We start from the raw sequence: 19,364 nt of genomic DNA on the forward strand, positions 1-19,364 counted from the left end.
CAGCCTCAGTTTATGATCTTCCCTAATCTGTGGCTTTACTGAATGCACCCTTTATAAAATGAACAAAGCTTAATATCATAATTGAAAGTTTTATTTATAATAAATTTTCCTAAGTTTAACATTTATGCTTAATGGAAATTTAAAAGATATTAAAACAAATTCCTCTACAAAGCAAGTTAACCAGCACAAAGATAAATAAGAAACAAAATGAGATCTTATATGAGGTCTTATTTGGTCAGCTTAGTTCCAAGAGGGTAGTTCTCAGGTCAAAGTTACAATGTTTTGAAGAAGCAAGCTATTCTAGCTGCTTGTTACAGGACATTTCTAGAAGCCAATAACAAAATAAAATACTTGATTTCTAAAGGTATCAAGCAACAGATGAAGAATATTCCACTCTGTGAACTGCATATAAGTACAAGAGACCCTGATAGCAGTTACTTAAGAATTCAAGATGTATAAAATCCACTGATTTTTAATATTGATCCACCTTAAATAATATCCCCATATCAACCATAAAAGCAGAAGTTTGGGCCCATACTTACATAGCTCTATACCTAATATGACATAACTGACAAATGCTTAATAAAAGATTTAACATAATAACAAAGAGGGCATCTAAGAGTAGAAAAAGCACCTACCAACAGTATGAGATTGATAAAGCAGTCCAGTAATTGCTGATTTTGTTAATTAACTATTATTCCTTTGTTTTATGAGCAAACAGTACGTGTTTTCTTGAGGTTGAAGCCTCTTCATGCTTCCCCCAGCCTCTGCCAAGAGGTGTGCTAGCAGTACCTGCTACTGTGGATTTCAGGTTAGCCAACAAACCTCTCCTGGGTTTCTGCTGTTTTGAGTCCTCAACAGAGAAATGCTTTTTGTGTTCATCAAGTTCTTTTTGCAGGGAAGACACTGTTTCTTCAAGCTCAAGGACACGTTTAGCCCAGTTCTGGAGACTATTCATTTCTTGATCCTGTGAGCATAAGGCTGCATTAGCTGCATGAACACTTTGAAGTCCTTTTCATACAAGTGACTTCCTATTTCAGACAATTTTATTGTTTTCAGCAAACAACCCTATGATTACTATATCAAATGGCTATTCAGCAGCCATTTCTTCTAGATTACTTTTACATAATTAAGAGAATGGCAAACTATCAGGCCAACAGATCTACTTAGGGTCCCACTGAAGAAAGTGACACTAAAACGCTCAGCCACATCACACAAACAATTTCATTTGTTCTAGGAACCAAATAAAGAAGTCTTTCCAGTGTTCAGCTGCAAGCTTACTACTGAAACAAAACTAGTCAAATCCAAATTCATACCATAGTTACCAAGTCTGCTAACTAGAATGGAATAACTTTCTTCGAGTGAGTAGAACAGAGACTTAGAGACACTCTCTAGACCTTATGGCTAACAAGACAACACCATTTATTTTTTTTTTAAACAGGATTGAAGATGTAGGAAGCTGAATATAACTAATCTTCAATCTCAGACTTGGGACTTAATACAGAATGTAGTTTACTATTCACAGAGGAAAAAAAACACAGAAACCTTATACATGGTTTCATTCGCAGTTTCTAAATGAGGCATAGATGCAAAACATCAAGAGGTCAATTTTTCATTTTTTACTTTGGCAGCCATTAGTTGCCAGAGGTCAGGTGCTGTCACCTTCATGAAGCTTTTGAAGTTTACCTGTCTAAAGCTCAGCCAGCTCAGCCACCTCTTCAGGAGGGGTAACACAGGTTTCAAGACAAAACCCAAAGGTTTTGTTGAATTAATACTAGCGTACCAACTATTTGCCTGCCTTCAGCAAAACACTTCACTATTAGAGAGGATTCTGCAAGAGTTCTGAGTTGTATGTTGTGCGCTTGACAACAGGTTAGAGCATCTTTAGGTCAGCAAGAATTGTCAGTACAGTGTGTTTCCCTATTGACTGAGTCCATTACTTAATAATAAAGGATTCTTATAACAAAGGAGAGGAAAGGAGTCTTATAATACAAGACACAAAGCCAAGGTGTGCAACCTGAGGGTTGTAAGCTCAAAAACAATTACTAAGACTGAACAGTGTTTTTACATGTGCAAACATAGAACTGCCCGATCTAACTACAGAAACAAGCCATATTAAGGTTGTTTGGAAAAGACTGACAAACCTTAAGCATGATTGTATGCTTCAGCCTGCTGTTCTCGTCTGCCATTTTTCTGTAGCCTTCATTAGCTTCCAGCAGTGTTTCATTTAATTTCTGTATCTTAAGCTTCAAAGATTTTATAAGCTGAAAATAGAACCCATACACATTCAAATTTCAAGACACCATATTCCATACAACAAGCTTAGTCCATGACTAGAACTGGTACATACACTGAAAGCCTTTCTGATTAATACCAAATATTGCAAACTAAGATCAAAGCAACCAAGATGAAAACTGCTTCTTCCAAATCCTAATTTCCAAACACATTATTTCTAGCAAGACACATAACCAGAGTATTCGAGAGCCATTGTGCTAAAGCTAATGGATTGCACAGACCTGGCAACCAAAACAGCACTACAGACTTCTAGAACAATCCGCTCCTTTTCTGTAAGGGTAGTTAGAAGAATTATCTCTCATCTCATATTCTGGAGTACAGTTATAACAGAAGACCTCACTTTCTGATGGGAAGATGGATTTTAATATTGACAGATTAAGAGAGAGAACTCTTTAGAGGGGGGAAAAAAACCTTCCAAACCAGAAACATTATAAGGATTTACATCAACACGGTTGTAGGAAAAACTTCTAGATTGCTAAATAAAATCTGTTTTCACAGACCAAGGTGAGTGGGAGGGAAGAAAAGTAGTCAATCATTCACGCACATACAGATACTGTGAGGCAAAGCAGTGGAAGGGCACTAATCAAAGTAGCTGCTTTGAACTGTGCTCATTCCAGTTATTTCCAGGCAAGGCAACCAGTAAGAATCAATATTGAGTGCTCTTATCAAGCATTGAAGCCAGATTTGCATTCTGGCATCAAAATTTGATGTGCTTAGGTACAACAGTGTGGCAAACCGTTTAAGAATTTGACCTCGCTCATGACCTAAACTTAAGTGGCTGGTGGAATTCTATACCTGTTTAGGGCAGTATTTTGGCTCTAGATCTAAACTGCCACCAGATTCTTCAAGTGTTCCCCTGTGTGTGAGAAGGCAGCATTTCCAAAACAAGAACAATGCATTTCAGCATAAGTCCCCAACTTCCCCTCCTCCCACCTTGTATTATGATTGCCACGTGACTTAGCATAGTAGTAGATACCTTTAACAAACTATAGTCTGAACACAGACAGTCTCTGGCATGAATCATCCACAATCAAATAAGGGTTCTTCTGTAAACTCAACACCCACTTACAGGAATTTTCATTCTTTTCCCCCCTTTTCCCCCATTATGGCACAGTTCTTTAAGTATTGAAAACACACCAGAGTTTAGGACTGCTACTCCCAGATCTGCTAAATAGTAAGCAAGAGCTACCTCATCTTTCTCCATGCACTGTTTCTGCAGTCCTTCATTGTCTCTCTTCATCACCTTGTCTGTAAGATTTACAGGCAAAAGTAGTTTGATTTTCATGCAGAAAAGAAAAAAATAATTTGAATTACAAATAGCCAGGTTAGATTCCCACCTGCTTCCATGCCATTTTCAGTAGTCAGTACATCTGAATGTAGACTTCCCTTAGTCAACAGCCTTCCCGACTGCTCGTGAAGTTGCCTTTCCAATTGCAATATTTTTCTCTCTCTTTCCTGAAAAAAAGGCAAGATTGGTCTTAATCTCCACTCAACCCTAAGCACTGCACCCAGTCCTCTAATGATACTACATACGTATATGCAGTTTATAGATCATTTTGGTTGGAAGTTGTGATGACTGTGTCTGAGAAATCACCATTAAGGAACATAGCTCTGATCACAAGAACTTCTAGGAGGAAATTATTTACACAGGATACTCGCTTAGTTCTGTGGATCTGCTCACTCTTCATGCTGTGCAAAGGAATAGCAACTTACTGACACCAGCTACTGGATAGTCCTAAGTGTGAGTATATTCAGGTTAAGTGCTCTCCTGCACCAAATTTGTTTCTCACCACTGTTTCTTATCACGTAAACTCCCTTTAGAACTTTGGACCAGAGACCATTATAAATAAAATAGCTACCCTATACTAAATTGCCCACCAGCCCTCTCAGGCCAGTTTTTTACTCTATACCCTCCAATTCCAAGAATATTCACATAGCCAGACTATTGTGCACACTAGCCCTCAAGGTATTGTAATCATTCCATTACAGAGATAAATATGACTTGGATTTAATTAAACTTTGCCCTCAAAGACTGGGAATTTTAGACATACACTATAGGTAGCATTAGACAAAATCTCTGTCCTTATGGTAAGAATTAGCAAGGCTGAATTACTAGAGCTACCTTGAATATTCTGTGTTAATGTACAACTCTTGAACAATTCTGGAAAGCTATAGTGAGGAAGTTAGCTTATTAGCACACAGCTTTTAGCAGTAGTCAAGTCATACCTCAACTTTCTCTTGTTCAGCTATAAATTCTTCTATAGGAACATAATGATCTTCAATTTGTTCCATTGCACACATGTACGCATGCTTCTTGATGGCTTCTTTGTACATTTCAAACTTGCTCTCCAGTTTTTCTTCATAACTGTCTTTCATATCTTCCAAGCGGTTGCTGAGAAGGAAACATCAGTCATTTAATATACTAGCATCCCAGCTACTACGACTTGACTACACATGACCAAATTGCAGTACCAGTTATTCATCTAAACATCAATAGTGAACACAAGAGGCTAAGTATTATTATTATTGGCCTTTTGTCATTTTAATTCTCAAAGTTACTACAGATTTGCATCAAAGCATAATGCTTGAGTATACAAAAAAGCATGCCAGAACTCAGACCTGATGTGGTTACTCTGATCTTTTCAATGCGTCAACAGAAGTATGCCTGTTAAACACAGCCACAGATCTCAACACAAACTACATCACTCTTGTTGGAAGCTGAAAGTCATAGTAGCAGCAGATTAAAAGTAAAAGCATCCGTGATTCTTAAATGGTTTGCCACACTGTTGTACCTAAGCACTAAAATCAGGTGCATGAATCTCCAATAACACTGAACTTTAAATTTCACAGCTGAAAAACTGGTAACCTCATATTAAGTATTAATATCCCATTTCAGTGGGAAGCAAGCACTCAGGTGGAAATTGTGACTACACAGGAATTAAGATGTTTCATCGTCACAAGACACCTTTGTCAACTAACTTGGCCCACACAAAAGCCACAAGCACCTTATATACATAGACAACAGCTCCCTTTCTCCATGCCCCTTTCCCCCCCTCTTCTAAACTACAATTAGTTACAATCACAAAATGCTCAAGTGATTCTATCCCTTAAAAGGTTAAAAAAAACCCTCAATCTGAAATCAAACAGTTCAAGTCTGTTGATATATGAGAGATGCACAAATGCTCATAGCTACGTTACTCCTGGAAGTCCCTGCTGCTTCCATGACTGCTAGAAAGTCAGATGTCTGCGTAATATTTTAAACTAGATGCTTTGGGTCATGTCTTGGAAGATCTGGGAAACAAATTATAATTAAAAAACCCAGCAGCATGTAATGGTAGATATCATTACACCCAATTAGGGCTGATATTTGAAGCATTTTTCCAGGGAAGCTGGGCAGGAGGGATAGTTATATGTCACGGTTTGTTCTTTCATTAAAGATAAATGACAAATTCACTGGGCTATACTATTTCAAGTTACAGAAGGCACACATTAGTCTTGCCACAGTTTAAAAAGCCAGCCCAGCAGAGATGGAACATCAGATTAACAGATAAAAAGCATCACTAATAGTTTTGTGTGTTTAGCCAAAAGACCCCAGTAATTTTGAAGACAGTGCAGGTGTTAAACCATAGAGCATGCAGTTTGGCAACTTAACTTTGAGTAAGTGTCTGTTAGTTACTCAAACAGCAGGAAGCTGATTTCAAGAAGAGCTAAGAGGAAGTGAATTCAGCTTGAGCAATCTGGATACACTTGAAAAAAAATCCCCAAGTTAGTGACAAATTACTGTGGCTGCCTCCATTACTAAGATGCTAAAGTAAGAAAACTTCATAAATCATCCAGGAGCAAGAAACCAGAAGGAAAGTACAAGGAGATGCAATTCAAACCACCTGAAGCACATTCATATATGTTAGTATACAATGACCAAGTGCCTGTTTGAGAGGGATCACATGCCTTGAGTTCAAATAACAGTCTTCTGCACCTGCTAAGTATGGATAACAGGACAACCTTTCATAATTACAAATTAAATGAAATTCAACAGAAAGCAACATTACCTTTTCATTGTACATAGGAAGAGGTTGTTCTGTAAAACAGTTTAACATTCCTTCTTTCCTTTTCAACTGAAGTTTTGAAAGCAGCCAGCCCTAGTTTCTCAAAATAGCATGAGCATGCGTATCTTACATATACACACACACACACTCATATGTATACAAGTGTCTGTATTTATAAATGGGGAATTGTTTGTCTTGAATAGGACTATAATATGACTTGCCTCCAGGCTTCCTCTGTTTCCAGCAGCTGTCGGAACATTGCTTCTGCCATCTCTCTACGTATGTTCACCTCCAGAAGGAGTTTACTTTGCCTTTCTGCAACTAGCTTCTCTTTCAGGTTCTCCGCAGTTTTCAAGAGATCCTAAATTTAACATAATTTAGTTGAGAAAATAAGACAGATATGCATTTCCATATGCATATATTAATACAGATAGGATATTTACAGAGGGCCTTTCTACATGCCTCTTCTCAGGTAGACTGTATCAAGGACTAAACATTATCAAATTTGAATTTCTTCTACTGCAAAGCCAACCTCCATCCATCTTATCTGTTTATGCTGTCAAAATAAAATTATTGTTGGCATATTTTGGCATTCAAATATCAGCTGGTAGTCTACTGTCATTAAAATGCATAGCTTTGTTTCTAAAATGCCACATCTCATCTTGTTGATGCTGTTCTCAGAAGAACATGAGCAGGTAAATAACTCTGTGTTTTAAACACAAAAATCTACAGTTTTCATTTGACACAGCTTCCAGTACACCTCTTAGAGCACATTTCACAGAATCACAGAATTATCAAGGTTGGAAAAGACCTAGAAGATCATCTAGTCCAACCATTACCAATACTTCCAGGCTAAATCATATTCCTCAGCACCACATCCAAGTGTTTCTTGAACACTCCCATGGTCAGTGACTCCACCACCTCCCTGGGCAGTGCATTCCAATGCCTGACTACCCTTTCCAAGAAGTAATAGTTCCTAATGTCCAGCCTGAATCTCCCCGGCGCAGCTTAAAACCATTCCCTCTAGTTCTATCACTGATTACTCGAGAGAAGAGGCCAACCCCCAGCTCACTACAACCTACCTTCAGGAAGTTATAGAGAGTTATAAGGTCTCCCCTGAGCCTCCTCTTCTACAGGCTGAACAATCCCAACACCTTCAGCTGCTCCTTGTAAGGCCTGTGCTCCAGACCCCTCACTACCTTCGTAGCCCTCCTCTGAACACGTTCCAGGGCCGCATTTCTAATATGAGAGCTAATACCAATGGCCTTGGGTACAATTTTTAGAACATGCTTATCTACCTCATGACTCAGAATGGTGATGTCCACTTCCTCTTCTGCAGAGGTTTCATTACTGTCAGGAAAGTCATCCACAGATGTGTTCACATCAAAGCGTACAATAGGTTTGCCATCACCTCCAACTAACTTTGGTGGTAAGTCACCTAAACTTTTTGGTAGGACAGTCTGGATAATCTGAAAAAAACAGAGTTGGACACATTGACTTATCAATGTCATCAATACCGCAGATGTCAGAATAGCAGGAAGAAGCAGCAGAAATACACTGCTGTGTTTACAATATTTAATGATTACAAGAACATTAACAGAATTGCTCATGGCTTTAAGCAGACAAAAACATCAATACTAAAGTTAAAATTTCAGTAATGCTGCAAATGGACATGGAAAGATCTACTAGAAAACACTCAGTGTTAGAAAAGCTTCTTTACCAGAAGTCATTCAGGCACTGGAAAAGGGCACCCAGGATAGTGTGGCACCAAGCTGCCACAGTTCCAGGAGTGTCTGGGCAATGCTCTCACACAGAGTTTGATTTTTTGGGTGTTCCTGTGTGGAACTGAGAGTTGGACTCAATGATCCTTGTGGATTCCTTCCAACTCAGAATATTCTATAATTGTAGAGCAGGGAAATTAGGTGTGCTCTTACCTGCTTGGCTATAGCTGAAAATTTCATTACATGCAGTGTTTCATCATATGTATTAGCATGTTGATTGATATTTACAATCATACAAACTTTGCCTTTTCCACAAAAGAATGGCTGAAACAGGCGAGTCAATTTGCTCTCTCTGAATGGAACATAGCTTGGCTTCATCCTCAGGGAAAAAAAGAACAGTGAAGTTGTGAAATAGAATACGTGAAAAGGCCTGTACCATACTGTAGCTTGGTTTAGTTCTGTTTCTCTTTAAGGAAGTAGCAAAGGTACGATGCTTGGATTTGAAGCTAAACTAGTTCACCTCAAAGAACAAGGTCTTTCCTAGATATAATAAGCTCTCCAGCAAGTTAGATTATTTAAAAGTAAGAAATGTGAAGTGTCAGCATCACTGTTACTTAGTGTTAGAAAACAGCTTTTTTCTTGTTTCGGTCTCTTTTTACAAGAGATCTGTCAATCATCTAATGAGTCCATCTGTATAACTTGGAGGTTGAAGGGTTGAGAACAAAACAGAAGATCTGTACACTAAGTGTATGGCTTATATGCAAATGCTAAGGAAAAAGCACTGTAGTTTTGCTGTTAATTGGCTTTTTTCCTTCACTTAATTGCCTTTCTTTTTTTACTTCTTCCTCCATGCAGTTTAATGAAAGAGGTAATTTCAGGTACTCCAGTGATCTCTGGAATAAAGCAGGCTTTCAAGACTTTGAAAATTCACATTTTCTTCTTATCACATGAATCCTTCATAGAAGCATAAAGAGATACTGAGGTTTTCAACCTAACACACAGCACGTTGCTTACAGCTTGTTACCTACTTTGCATTTTGATTCTGTTTCAGTGCTGCAATGCATTTTCCAAGGATATGAAGAGAATTATTAATGTTTCCTGCTTCTTTTAGTCTGTCTCCAAAGGCTTGTGTCTTATTACACCTCTCTGACCCAGCCAGGTCACAGAAAGTCAACCTGAAGGGAAGAATTATTTAGAACATGTAAGTAAGCATGTTTCTAAACAGTATAAAAATAGAATTGTCTCTTTTACACCTCAGATACCTGAAGGAAAAAGTGTAACACATTTCATCCTACCTAGATTACAGAGTGAGTTGTGTTTACATATCTCATCTGGAAGGCACTATGCAAACTATTAAACACAACAGCACTAAATTATCTTACCAATGAATATAAAGATTCTTGAATAAGACTGCTGCTCCATTCAGCACATCCAAAGATGTCTGCTTGTAGGCTTCATTTAAAACTGCATAGGCATTCTTCCAATAAAGGTTCCTTCGGCTAAACTTTAGAATAGGATGCAGAGAAATATTTCTACTCTTGTACCTATCAGGTTTCAAGCCAGTTTTATGAAACCAAGGCAGTCTGGATTTCTGTCTCAGCTCTCAGATGATTTTTTCACTTTTTAAATGAAAAAAATAAAAACCAAGGATATTCTGCAGTTTTGTATGCTTACACCTTATCAGCTTTTCAAAAAACACTTGTGTTCTGGTAGTCAGCTGAAGCACTTACTTACTCTGAAACTCTAAGAACATGTGGTTGGTGCTCATCAGTTAGAATCAGCAGCCGGATTGAAAATATACTGTGACTGGAATGTAAAAGAAGACATTTTAATAAACTAGAGTTACAAGAATAAGGCAGACACTGAAGTAATGTTTGTATGCTAAAGAAAATTCTGTGCCAAAAACAACCCCTCTAATTTATATTATTTACCCTTGCAATGCATTCATCCAGCAGCAAAAAGCAGCAATACAAGTTGTATTTTATGATTTTTCATTTCTTTCAATAAAAGGAGAGGGGAAAAACATCACAACAAACCTATAAGCTGTCCTGGAAAAAGAACCAGCTAATTCCCTGAAGTTTACCGATCAGAAAAAGAATACTCACATAGCCATTTAGTATACAAAATGCAGACAGTATGTGAACTCATTAAATTTGAAGCATTAACTTCTTAGAAATGAATAGGTTGAAAAGTAAGTGAAGGTTCAACAGTCCCGTAATTCTGCCTAGTTCTTAACATCCATAGTTACTCATGGAGTTTCAAAACTATTCCCTGTTTTCCAGAAAGGCTGGATTTCTAATAATTGAAAAGCTGTTGTTATTCTGTTTTAGAAATCAAGCTACAGAGACAAAATAATAGACCTGTTATGTGAAACCAAAGAGAAAGTTTCAGAACCTTATAAGCCTCCCAGATTATCCAGTAAATCAGAAAACACATACTGTAGAAGACAAGCTTCTTCAGGACAGATTTAAAGCTGTGCTTTACGCCTCATCACCAACCCACAGCTCAAGAGAAGTTTCTTAAAAAGCATCTCAAACCAGAAGAACATACAGATCAATTTAAGAACAAGCCAAGTGGAAGTTGGGGTGCTCCTTGGAGCAATAATAATAATAATATTCTAAGCACAAAACTCTGCCAGACAAGCACACATTTCTACACTACTTTTATCTTGAGTGAAAGTCATATTGGAAGTACCACTTGAAATTTGAAGGAAGCAGTCTTTAATACAAAGCAGCATAATTGGCTTTTTAGAGAAGAAGCAGTCTCAGTAACACTATGACCATAGTAACTAAATATACAGCATACCCTTCCACAGTTAAAGAACAAATTATTAAGAGGACTTCAAAAACAAGGAAGACAGTTTCAACAGCAAGTAAACCACTCTTTTCATGTATTCCCTCCTACTCAGTTAAACCAGATTCTCCCTGCCCCACAGAGACTAACAGCTGATGTCTTAATTCTTAAGAGATCAAGTAAACTCAGCCACAAAAATGCAACGTGACAGCACCTAGATAATCTAGAAGCACCGAAAGGCACTGAAAGACTCATTCCTTCTTACATTCCCTACTGTCAGGCTCCAGGTTTCCAGGAATTATACTGTCAGTAAGAAGAGTTACCCATCTTTTCCCTTTGAAGTCCTTACACAGCCATCCCCGCTCAGAGTGGTTAACACTTCCCAAAGTGAATGGTTACGTTGACACTCAAAACAAACGTGATGTGATTTTCTAAAGGCACTGAATAGCAACTGAACCACTACTACTGTTGCAGTTCTGGATCCTCTCCATACTTGTCCGAGCTGTCTTTCAGAATCTCACAACAGAACCAGAGTAATCAAGAAAAGACTTAAGATAATATTGAAGATTGACTCATTTAGTAATAGGCACTCTGAAGTTTTCACCTCCCTCCTCATCTCCTTAACAGAAAAGAGACAGAGCACGCTCATAAATGAGAGGAACAAACCTCCTGCTTGACTGCTCATTCATTCTAGTACAAGCAAAGCTTCGGTTCTTGTTTCCTATTTTTAGTATTTTGCAGCCTTCTTCAGTGCTCTGAATGTTAATCCACTTCAAGTCTGCAAAGAGAGACCTTTTACATATATTTCTGATCAAAGACATCCTACGCAACTTCCAAGGTGATAAAATAGTATTGTTACCTTTAATATAAGAGTTTCCTCTTTGATCTTCACATATTCTTAAGACTCTGCGCTTCTGATTTTTTAATGTAGATAACACACTTAAGAGGTCATACACATATTCATTATAAATCTCACAAAAAGAAACCCACACAGATGCTTGCGTTCTTTGCTGTATATTGGTCCAATAGGTATCAGTTGGAACAAAATTCTTCTCTGCTAACCAAAAAGGGAAACTAGTTTAGTGGTCAAACAACAACACTGATAAACCTCTAATAATTTTAGTGGTCTCTAATGCCAAGGTATCATATATAAATCTCTAAAACAAGGTGGTTTTTATTTATGTGTTTTACAACAAAATATACAGTACAGGATAACTGACTGTACTCTAAGGACATTCACAGCAGCCACCTGTACCCAGAACATGGACAGGATTTAAGCTATCTTCCCACAGAAGGTGCAAAGCTATACTGTTATTCCTCCTCCCAAGTTCAGCTATTTAAATTTGGTAAAGATATAACTCATATCAAGATTTTTAAATCTACCTATAATTACTCGCTTATATTCTTAAGTTCCAGAGCTTTTAACTATTTTTTTCCTGAATCAATTTTCTATTTTACCTGGTGAATCTGAAGGCAGATTTCTTGAAATACATTTGGAAGAAGTCGGTTCCACGTGACACGTATTTGCAACAGTATTTGAGATGCTTTCAGTCTCCTTGAGGAAATAAGAGACAGTTACATCCAAACGAACAGACCATGAGACTAACAGAAGTGAAACACAACAGTAATTCTAGTATTTAGGGTTTAAATATTGAAGTAACAAACTGTTAAGCTAACTTTACCCAAGCTGTAAATGAAATGTCTCTAAAAATACTGGGCTGACAACCCAGAATGCCTTTACAAGCTGCTGTTTAAGTCTGACCAATATTTCGGTCAACCAACCAGACTGGAGAAGCAAGTCTCTTCAAGGGGCAGAGGACACACTAACACAGCTGAGGTCACTTAAAAACAATGTAGCAGCCCCTACTACTTAGAGATTTCCTAGAGCTTTGGGTACTACCTCCCATTCCTCCCTCCCTCCCCTCACCCTCCTTCCTCCATATCTTATACACCAGTATAAGCTTTCATTGGACCATACACATTGACTTCCCAAAATCCAGTCTTGCTAGAGGTTCACCTTACAGTAGAAGAGTACAAATACAAAAAAGCACAAATACAAAAAAGCAATACAATATTCTAGCAATCAGAATACAGGAGTATACATGCATTTAATGCTGAATAAATTTTTGTAATGAGATTTCAACAAATTTAAGTGAATTACACGCTGTATTATATATTATTCTTCAGGTCATAAGACTACTGGAAAGAAGATGAAGTCTACCTGAAAACAAGCAGGAACATGGGCTGATATTGCTTGCCTATGACAGAAGCTAACATTTAGTAGCATGCAAGAGGACAGGTGGGAATGGGAGTGAAATTAAAGCAGCTTCTAATCCAATAAAAAAAGCAATATTTAATCCAGCAGAAAAGAAAAACAAGTAAAGGGAGGGGAAGCAAAAAGAGTGAGAAGAATGCTAAGTGTGTTTTTGCACCGATACCGTGTAATGAACATAAACAGGAGAATATTAAATACAAGTGTATTACAGTAATTCAGAGCAGTTTCAACAGAGTATGAAAGCACCAGCAGATTCTTTCTGCATGACACGTAAACTGAGCCTGGGAAAAAAGCCTATTGAAATCCATGTAAACCAAAACCAAGCTCACCAAACCATATCTGCTCTCGGATTACAAGCTTGAGTGAGCATTCAAACAGCTATGCTATTCACAAGCTAACAAGCAGCATGCCTTCAGCAGGAGCACAGCTGAGCTATCAATACTGACCTATCACAACACATACACAAGTCCTCGTCATGCATTATTTCCTAGATGCGTTTTTACCTTTCTTTCTTGATGGTGGAGTCTTGCTTGTTTTTCCCTGTAGTGCATCAGCATCTAGATCATCTACTGCAGCTCAACTATTAGCAAAGTCACAAGGTGATTTCACAGAAAGGAATGTCTGTGAAGCATCAAGTTCTCTTCCATAACGCAGTATTTGACTTCCTGTTCTAAACCTCAAGTTCCTGCTTGTTCCTTCTTGCAGGCTTGTAGATTCCACAAAGATGTTCAAAATATTTACTCACTATCCTCCTGACAATGTCAGTTTCTCTCACCTCCTCCAAATATGCACATACACACATAGAATACGAGTGAGCTTTTAAGACGCTTGAAATGAATATGTAATCTCTAGCATCTTTTAGGTTTGTCATCGGACGTCTTATCTCAAAAGTTAACTAATGTGCCTCAAGTTCAGTTTGCAGAATTTAATCTAAACTGTAGACTTTAAAGTGGAATTTTACATACAAATGTGAGTCACAGAAGGATATTCTTTCAGAGATAACTGGAGTTACAAGGATGTTGGTATTAATGACCACTGAAAAAAGAAAAGCCAGGCAATTGTTACTTCTATACTTCTCAAAATTCATTCAGACTTGCTTTGAATCATAACCAGCTTGAAATGACTGAATTCTGGCATTAAATACATGGAATTATACTTCTGATTTACCAGAAGCAATCGGGCATTAGAAAAAAAATAGAACAGTCATCCTGTGAAAACTGGTGATTGGAATAAGGAGTATAGAACAACCAAATATACCAGGATGCCCATTTTTCAGTTGAGAGCTGCTTCTTGCTCTGCAAATAATAGAATACACTCGCTATAGCTGCCATAGTAGAAACCTGTGCCAGACTGAATATCTTTAAGGGGTCTTCTCCATCCCATAGCATTCTACAATCAACTTGAGGAACACAGTTATAAAGCAAGACAGGTAAAATCCCCTAAAGTAGGCTGTAATCCTTCTAGGAAGATGATTTTGTGGCATCTCATTTTGCTTGCTGTTATCAGAAAATTACTTTTTACATGAAGCTACATAAATCACAGGCTTACAAACTTTTAATCTGTCTTAAGACAGTCTCCCACCAAAAAGGATTCCTCCTCTTTGCTGTGCCTGCAAAGAAATTACCATCATCACTTCTGAACTAGGATTGGAATTTGAATTGCTCTGTAGTCTGCAGACATGACCCAAAAGATCCGCTCTGCAACAAGAAGGTTTTTGGCAGGTCAGATCGTAGAATCATAGAATGGTCTGGGTTGAAAAGGACCACAATAATCATTTGGTTTCAACCCCCCTGCTATGTGCAGGTTTGCCAACCACCAGACCAGGCTGATCAGGGCCACATGAGCCTGGCGTGGCCTCAGGCCCCTCACAGACTTTCCAACAGCTACAGCCACTCCTCTACAGAAATCCAGGCTTTGCAACAGTTTTTGTGTTGAACTGTGTGGTGCTGCCCTCTGTGGAAAGCTCTTAAAGTTTACCCTCAGTTCTGAGCACAGTCAGCTGCCTTACTGCTCCAGAGCTGACAAGGAATCCATACAGTAAATTAAGATAAATCTAAAAGACCCAACAGTAAAACACAAGACTATTCTATTATGGATTTTTTTTAAACTCCATTCAGTAATTAGGAAGTATAAAGTCACTGACCTCTTTCAGCGATGCCAGAAGAGTGGCTTTTATGGATTCTTCTTGTTTAACTTGTGCCTCTTCTAATTTCTTGACATCGTTACTCAAATATGGTTTAAAATTCATCTTCAGGTACTGTCTGCCTCTTATGTAGTTAAAAATCATGTCGAGCGAGCGAGGTAAAATACCAAAGTCTTTTGTAGTTCCTTAAAATAAGTAAAGACAATGTAGGTATTTGTACAAGCTTCTCACGGAGTCCTGACTTGGTTATTACAGTTGCTTTTTGGTATGTAAGTAATACCTTGGATAGTGTACGTCTTGCCTGCATTTGTAACGCCATAAGTAAATACCAGTCCATTTACTCCATTAACATATGCTCTCACAATCTCTTTTGTTGAGCCTTCAAAAAATTCGCTTTGAGTAGTTTCTGGCCCAAAGACCTTGGAGAAAGGAATGGAGGGGAAAACATTAACAATAAACACAAAGAAGTTCAACATATCACAGATATCACAGCACTGAATGGTAGCAACTAGGAGATAACGAATTAGTTTTCTGCCTTGCCTAGAAATGAATTCAGCATCTTCTGTTTGGATCTTACAGGATGCATGCTTAATTCTAAGAGTTACTCAAACCTACACTTCGTTATCTTTTAATGTGTTCTTACTTCTGAAATTAACTGCTCTAATACTACTCATTAAGCATACCATTCAGTGGATACTTTCAACAGCTCTGCTAGCAATGCACAACAATGAACCCCTCCTACTCTGTACCAACTGCAATTGACTGGAAAATCAGCAGTTACAATGGTCTAAATGTAAGCAGTTTGCTTTTCAAAGAAGAAAAATCAAATCATAATTGAAATGTATAATTTGTAGTCTCTCTGTATACACAGAGAAGCTTCAATTAAGAAATACAACTAACTATATAGTTAAAAATAAGAGAAAACCTGCTTACCTGAGAAAAGGTGAATTTATGTACAGAGTGACTGATTCCTCTTTCACAGTTTTTCATTGCAGGAGATTCTTTGGGTGCATGAAGAATTACTGACTGGGGATCTTCAATAGTTACACAACCCTTAAAAACAAGAAAAGATGAACCAAAACATCCCACAAAGTTGTTCAAGTAAAAAAAAAAAACAAACATCCAGAGAGAGAAAAAAATCTATGAACACTTGCAAAGTTTACAGATAGTCTCTCTTGAGATACATAACAACTATGGAGATACTCACTTCACGTGAAAGCCAGAACACAGATAAAATTAAGGCAGTTGTCTGGAGTCTTCTAAGAGGTTTACATTTTAACTTGGGTTCCTTCTAGCAACTTCTTTCTACTTCCCTGCCTCCTCTTTCTCTCTCCCCCCTCCCTTTTCTTTCTACCTTTCCTGCCTTTCTCCCACCTCCCCTCATCCATTCATATTCTCTCTTCTCTTTTCCTTTTCTGCTTTCTTTTCCCACTCTTCATTTTTTCTTCCTTTCTCCTTCTTTCCTCTCCACAGTCTTTTTGCTTCCCTTTTCTCAGTCTCTTGTTCCTTTCTTTTCCTCCATCTCCCTCCCTCCTCCTCTCCTTTGCCTCTTTTCCTTTCCCTTTCTCTCTTCCCTCTCCTCCCTACCACACCTTTTCCCTTCCACCCCCCCAACTTACATTTTCCAAACCCTGGTATTTTGTGATTAAAGCCTGCAGTACATTGTAAAACTATGGAAACAAAGATATAAAGAAATGCACCATTTTCCCCTCTCCAATCATTTTTAGTTTGAAACATGCTACAAATATCATACACAAACTAAATTTGAATCACATCCTTTGATTGATAGATGATGTTATCAGTAGTGAAGCAAAGTGAATTAGCATCACAACTGATTTGATTGCATTTATTCAGCTGAGTAGAGGCAAGATACAATTAGCCAGCACTCACTTAACGAGATAAATATAAAATGCAGCATCACAGGAAAATTGATTTTACACCCAACCATCAATATAGCTTGCCAGTGTTTTCAAGAATCAGCAGTAAGGATGATCAGTTGTAGCTAAACCTGGAATCTGTGTTCAGAGGTTAGGCATACAAATAGGCCATACATGTAGCACACACCCCCTAGGTCATGCTGCTTTTCCCAGGAGTCTCAATTAACATCTCCATTTGTCAGCTGGCTTAGCCACACTAAGAAGCTTGGTACTGAATTCAGACCAGTTACTGCACCAGGCTCTGACCTATACTCTCCTATGCATCCTCTTCACATTGCCAGGATCAGGAATGCAGGCCAGACATACTAAAATCCCTTCATGAAGTACAGGGGAATCCTACATCAGCAGCACATCCATCAGCTGCCTCCAGCCTCATAGAAGCTTGTGAGTAGAAGCCCCAAAGTAGTCAGATCTGCCCCATCATTTCCCCCAGTCAGCCCCACAACATTTAAAACATTCTCAGCATTTACTTTTTTCTTTCCTCACCACTAAGAGCACACAAGTAGTTTCATATACAGTCAAATATTTTGGATTTTCCCATTCCAAAGGAGAATGAGAGACATCTTGTAAAATGGCTTGATTTCATAAATCAGTGTATTGTTACAGTCAGCTCAGACTGATGAATAAAATACTGTAGCAACGCATACTAGCCAAAAAGAACCACTTTTCCTACTGAAAGGAATAAAAACACATTTCTTAACTCTACAACCAACCTGAGTTTCATGGCTTTCCAGTTCTGCTACAGAAAAGGGCCTCACCCTCAAGAAAACTCTCAAAGGCTGGTAGGCCTATTAACAAAGAAAAGATGTGTGGTTATAATGGATGCTTTTTCCATATTGCACCCCCCAGGTGATCACAGAATCACAGAATTGTAGGGGTTGGAAGGGACCTCTAGAGATCATCAAGTCCAACCCCCCTGCCAAAGCAGGCTCCCTACACCACGTCACACAGGTAGGCGTACAGGCGGGTCTTGAATATCTCCAGAGGAGACTCCACCACCTCCCTGGGCAGCCTGTTCCAGTGAACATCATAATATCATGATATCCTAAGTCATCTCTGATGTCTACCACTACAAGAGCTATGGGAGGTGTAAACTGCACTGCTTCCACCTTCTGGTCTCCCTCAGTATTGAATTCAAGCTTTAGTTTCTAATCGCTGCTCCACAGTGAGCCCTTCCACTGTCCCTTCACACAGGAGATGCATTACAAAACGGATCCGCATCTCCTGCTCCTTTCGGCCAGTCAATTGCTGACTCTTGGGGTCAAGATTTACCCACCGGGTCCGAGAAGGAATCTGACTCCGACACGTCGGACAGCTCCACAGAGACGCAGCTTTTCCCCTCGCTATCCATTGCTCTGCGAGAAGGCACTCGTAAGGAGAGAAAAAAAGAAAGCACAGGGTTTTCTCACAGAGCAAATGAAAGCACACAGAAAAGAACAAGGAGCACAACAGAATAGTAGCTCCGTACTCCCCCACCCCAGCAGACACCAGCCTCCACCCCGCACTAAAAGCGCTTTGGGCGGGGGTAGAGCGGGCGTTAATTGGCCGGCGGGCAGGAGGCTGGGCGGGCTCAGCCCTGCGTTGCTGCCTCCGTCCGGATGGGGGCGGTGTCACACAGCGTAAGGCTTTGATGCATGGAGCCGCCGGCTGAGGGGCCGCTCCTCAGAGGGATGTGGCGGGATGGGCGGAGAGCGGGGCTGAGAGACAGAAAAGTGCGATGCTGGAGGGAGGGTAGAGGTACGGGCATGTAAATATTCCCATCAGAAGTTATACAGAGTTAGTGCGGCTGTTGTGTGTTTGACACACAAGTGTGCTCTTGTAGCCAAAAAAGCCAGTGGCGTACTGGGGTGTATTAAAAAGAGCGTGTCCAGCAGGTCAAGGGAGGTGATCCTCCCCCTCTACTCTGCCCTGGTGAGGCCTCATCTGGAATATTGTGTCCAGTTCTGGGCTCCCCAGTACAAAAAAGACAGGGATCTCTTGGAAAGAGTCCAGCGGAGGGCCACTAAGATGGTGAAGGGCCTGGAGCATCCCCCCTATGAGGAGAGACTTAGGGAACTGGGTCTGTTTAGCCTTGAGAAAAGAAGGCTGAGAGGGGATTTGATCCAGGTTTATAAATACCTGAGGTGTGGGAGCCATAGTGGTGAGGCTGGTCTC

The 19,364-nt window shown here is 39.2% G+C and overlaps 1 protein-coding gene across 2 annotated transcripts; it reads right to left on the minus strand.

The window, feature by feature from the left end:
* Window positions 1-75: 75 nt before the first annotated feature.
* LOC107310193 (kinesin-like protein KIF20A) lies at window positions 76-18,709 on the minus strand. 2 transcript variants are annotated; one of them, XM_015855620.2, is made up of 18 exons: window positions 18,487-18,709; window positions 17,924-17,998; window positions 16,207-16,326; window positions 15,554-15,692; window positions 15,274-15,458; window positions 12,314-12,410; window positions 11,715-11,909; window positions 11,522-11,633; window positions 9,797-9,868; window positions 9,091-9,237; window positions 8,276-8,441; window positions 7,640-7,810; window positions 6,563-6,702; window positions 4,522-4,687; window positions 3,633-3,750; window positions 3,485-3,543; window positions 2,145-2,264; window positions 76-967 (listed from the first exon to the last, which is right to left on the minus strand). In XM_015855620.2, the coding sequence occupies exons 1-18, from the start codon at window positions 18,559-18,561 to the stop codon at window positions 695-697; spliced, it is 2,430 nt and encodes an 809-aa protein (XP_015711106.1). In that variant the 5' UTR covers window positions 18,562-18,709; the 3' UTR covers window positions 76-694. The 2 variants fall into 2 exon arrangements, with proteins under 2 accessions (XP_015711106.1, XP_015711105.1); XM_015855619.2 differs by having other exon boundaries at window positions 11,715-11,912.
* Between the last annotated feature and the right edge of the window lie 655 nt (window positions 18,710-19,364).

Source organism: Coturnix japonica, chromosome 2 (genome assembly GCF_001577835.2).
Source record: "Coturnix japonica isolate 7356 chromosome 2, Coturnix japonica 2.1, whole genome shotgun sequence".
NCBI classification, from domain to species: domain Eukaryota; kingdom Metazoa; phylum Chordata; class Aves; order Galliformes; family Phasianidae; genus Coturnix; species Coturnix japonica.

Coding starts and splice junctions, on each gene's coding strand:
- LOC107310193 (XM_015855619.2), bottom strand. CDS start 18,561: ATGGATAGCGAGGGGAAAAGCTGCGTCTCTGTGGAGCTGTCCGACGTG. Junction 4,688..6,562: donor GAAACAGAGGAAGCCTGGAG/GCAAGTCATATT, acceptor TTTCCTTCTCAG/CAACCGCTTGGAAGATATGA. Junction 968..2,144: donor AGCATACAATCATGCTTAAG/GTTTGTCAGTCT, acceptor TTATGCTCACAG/GATCAAGAAATGAATAGTCT.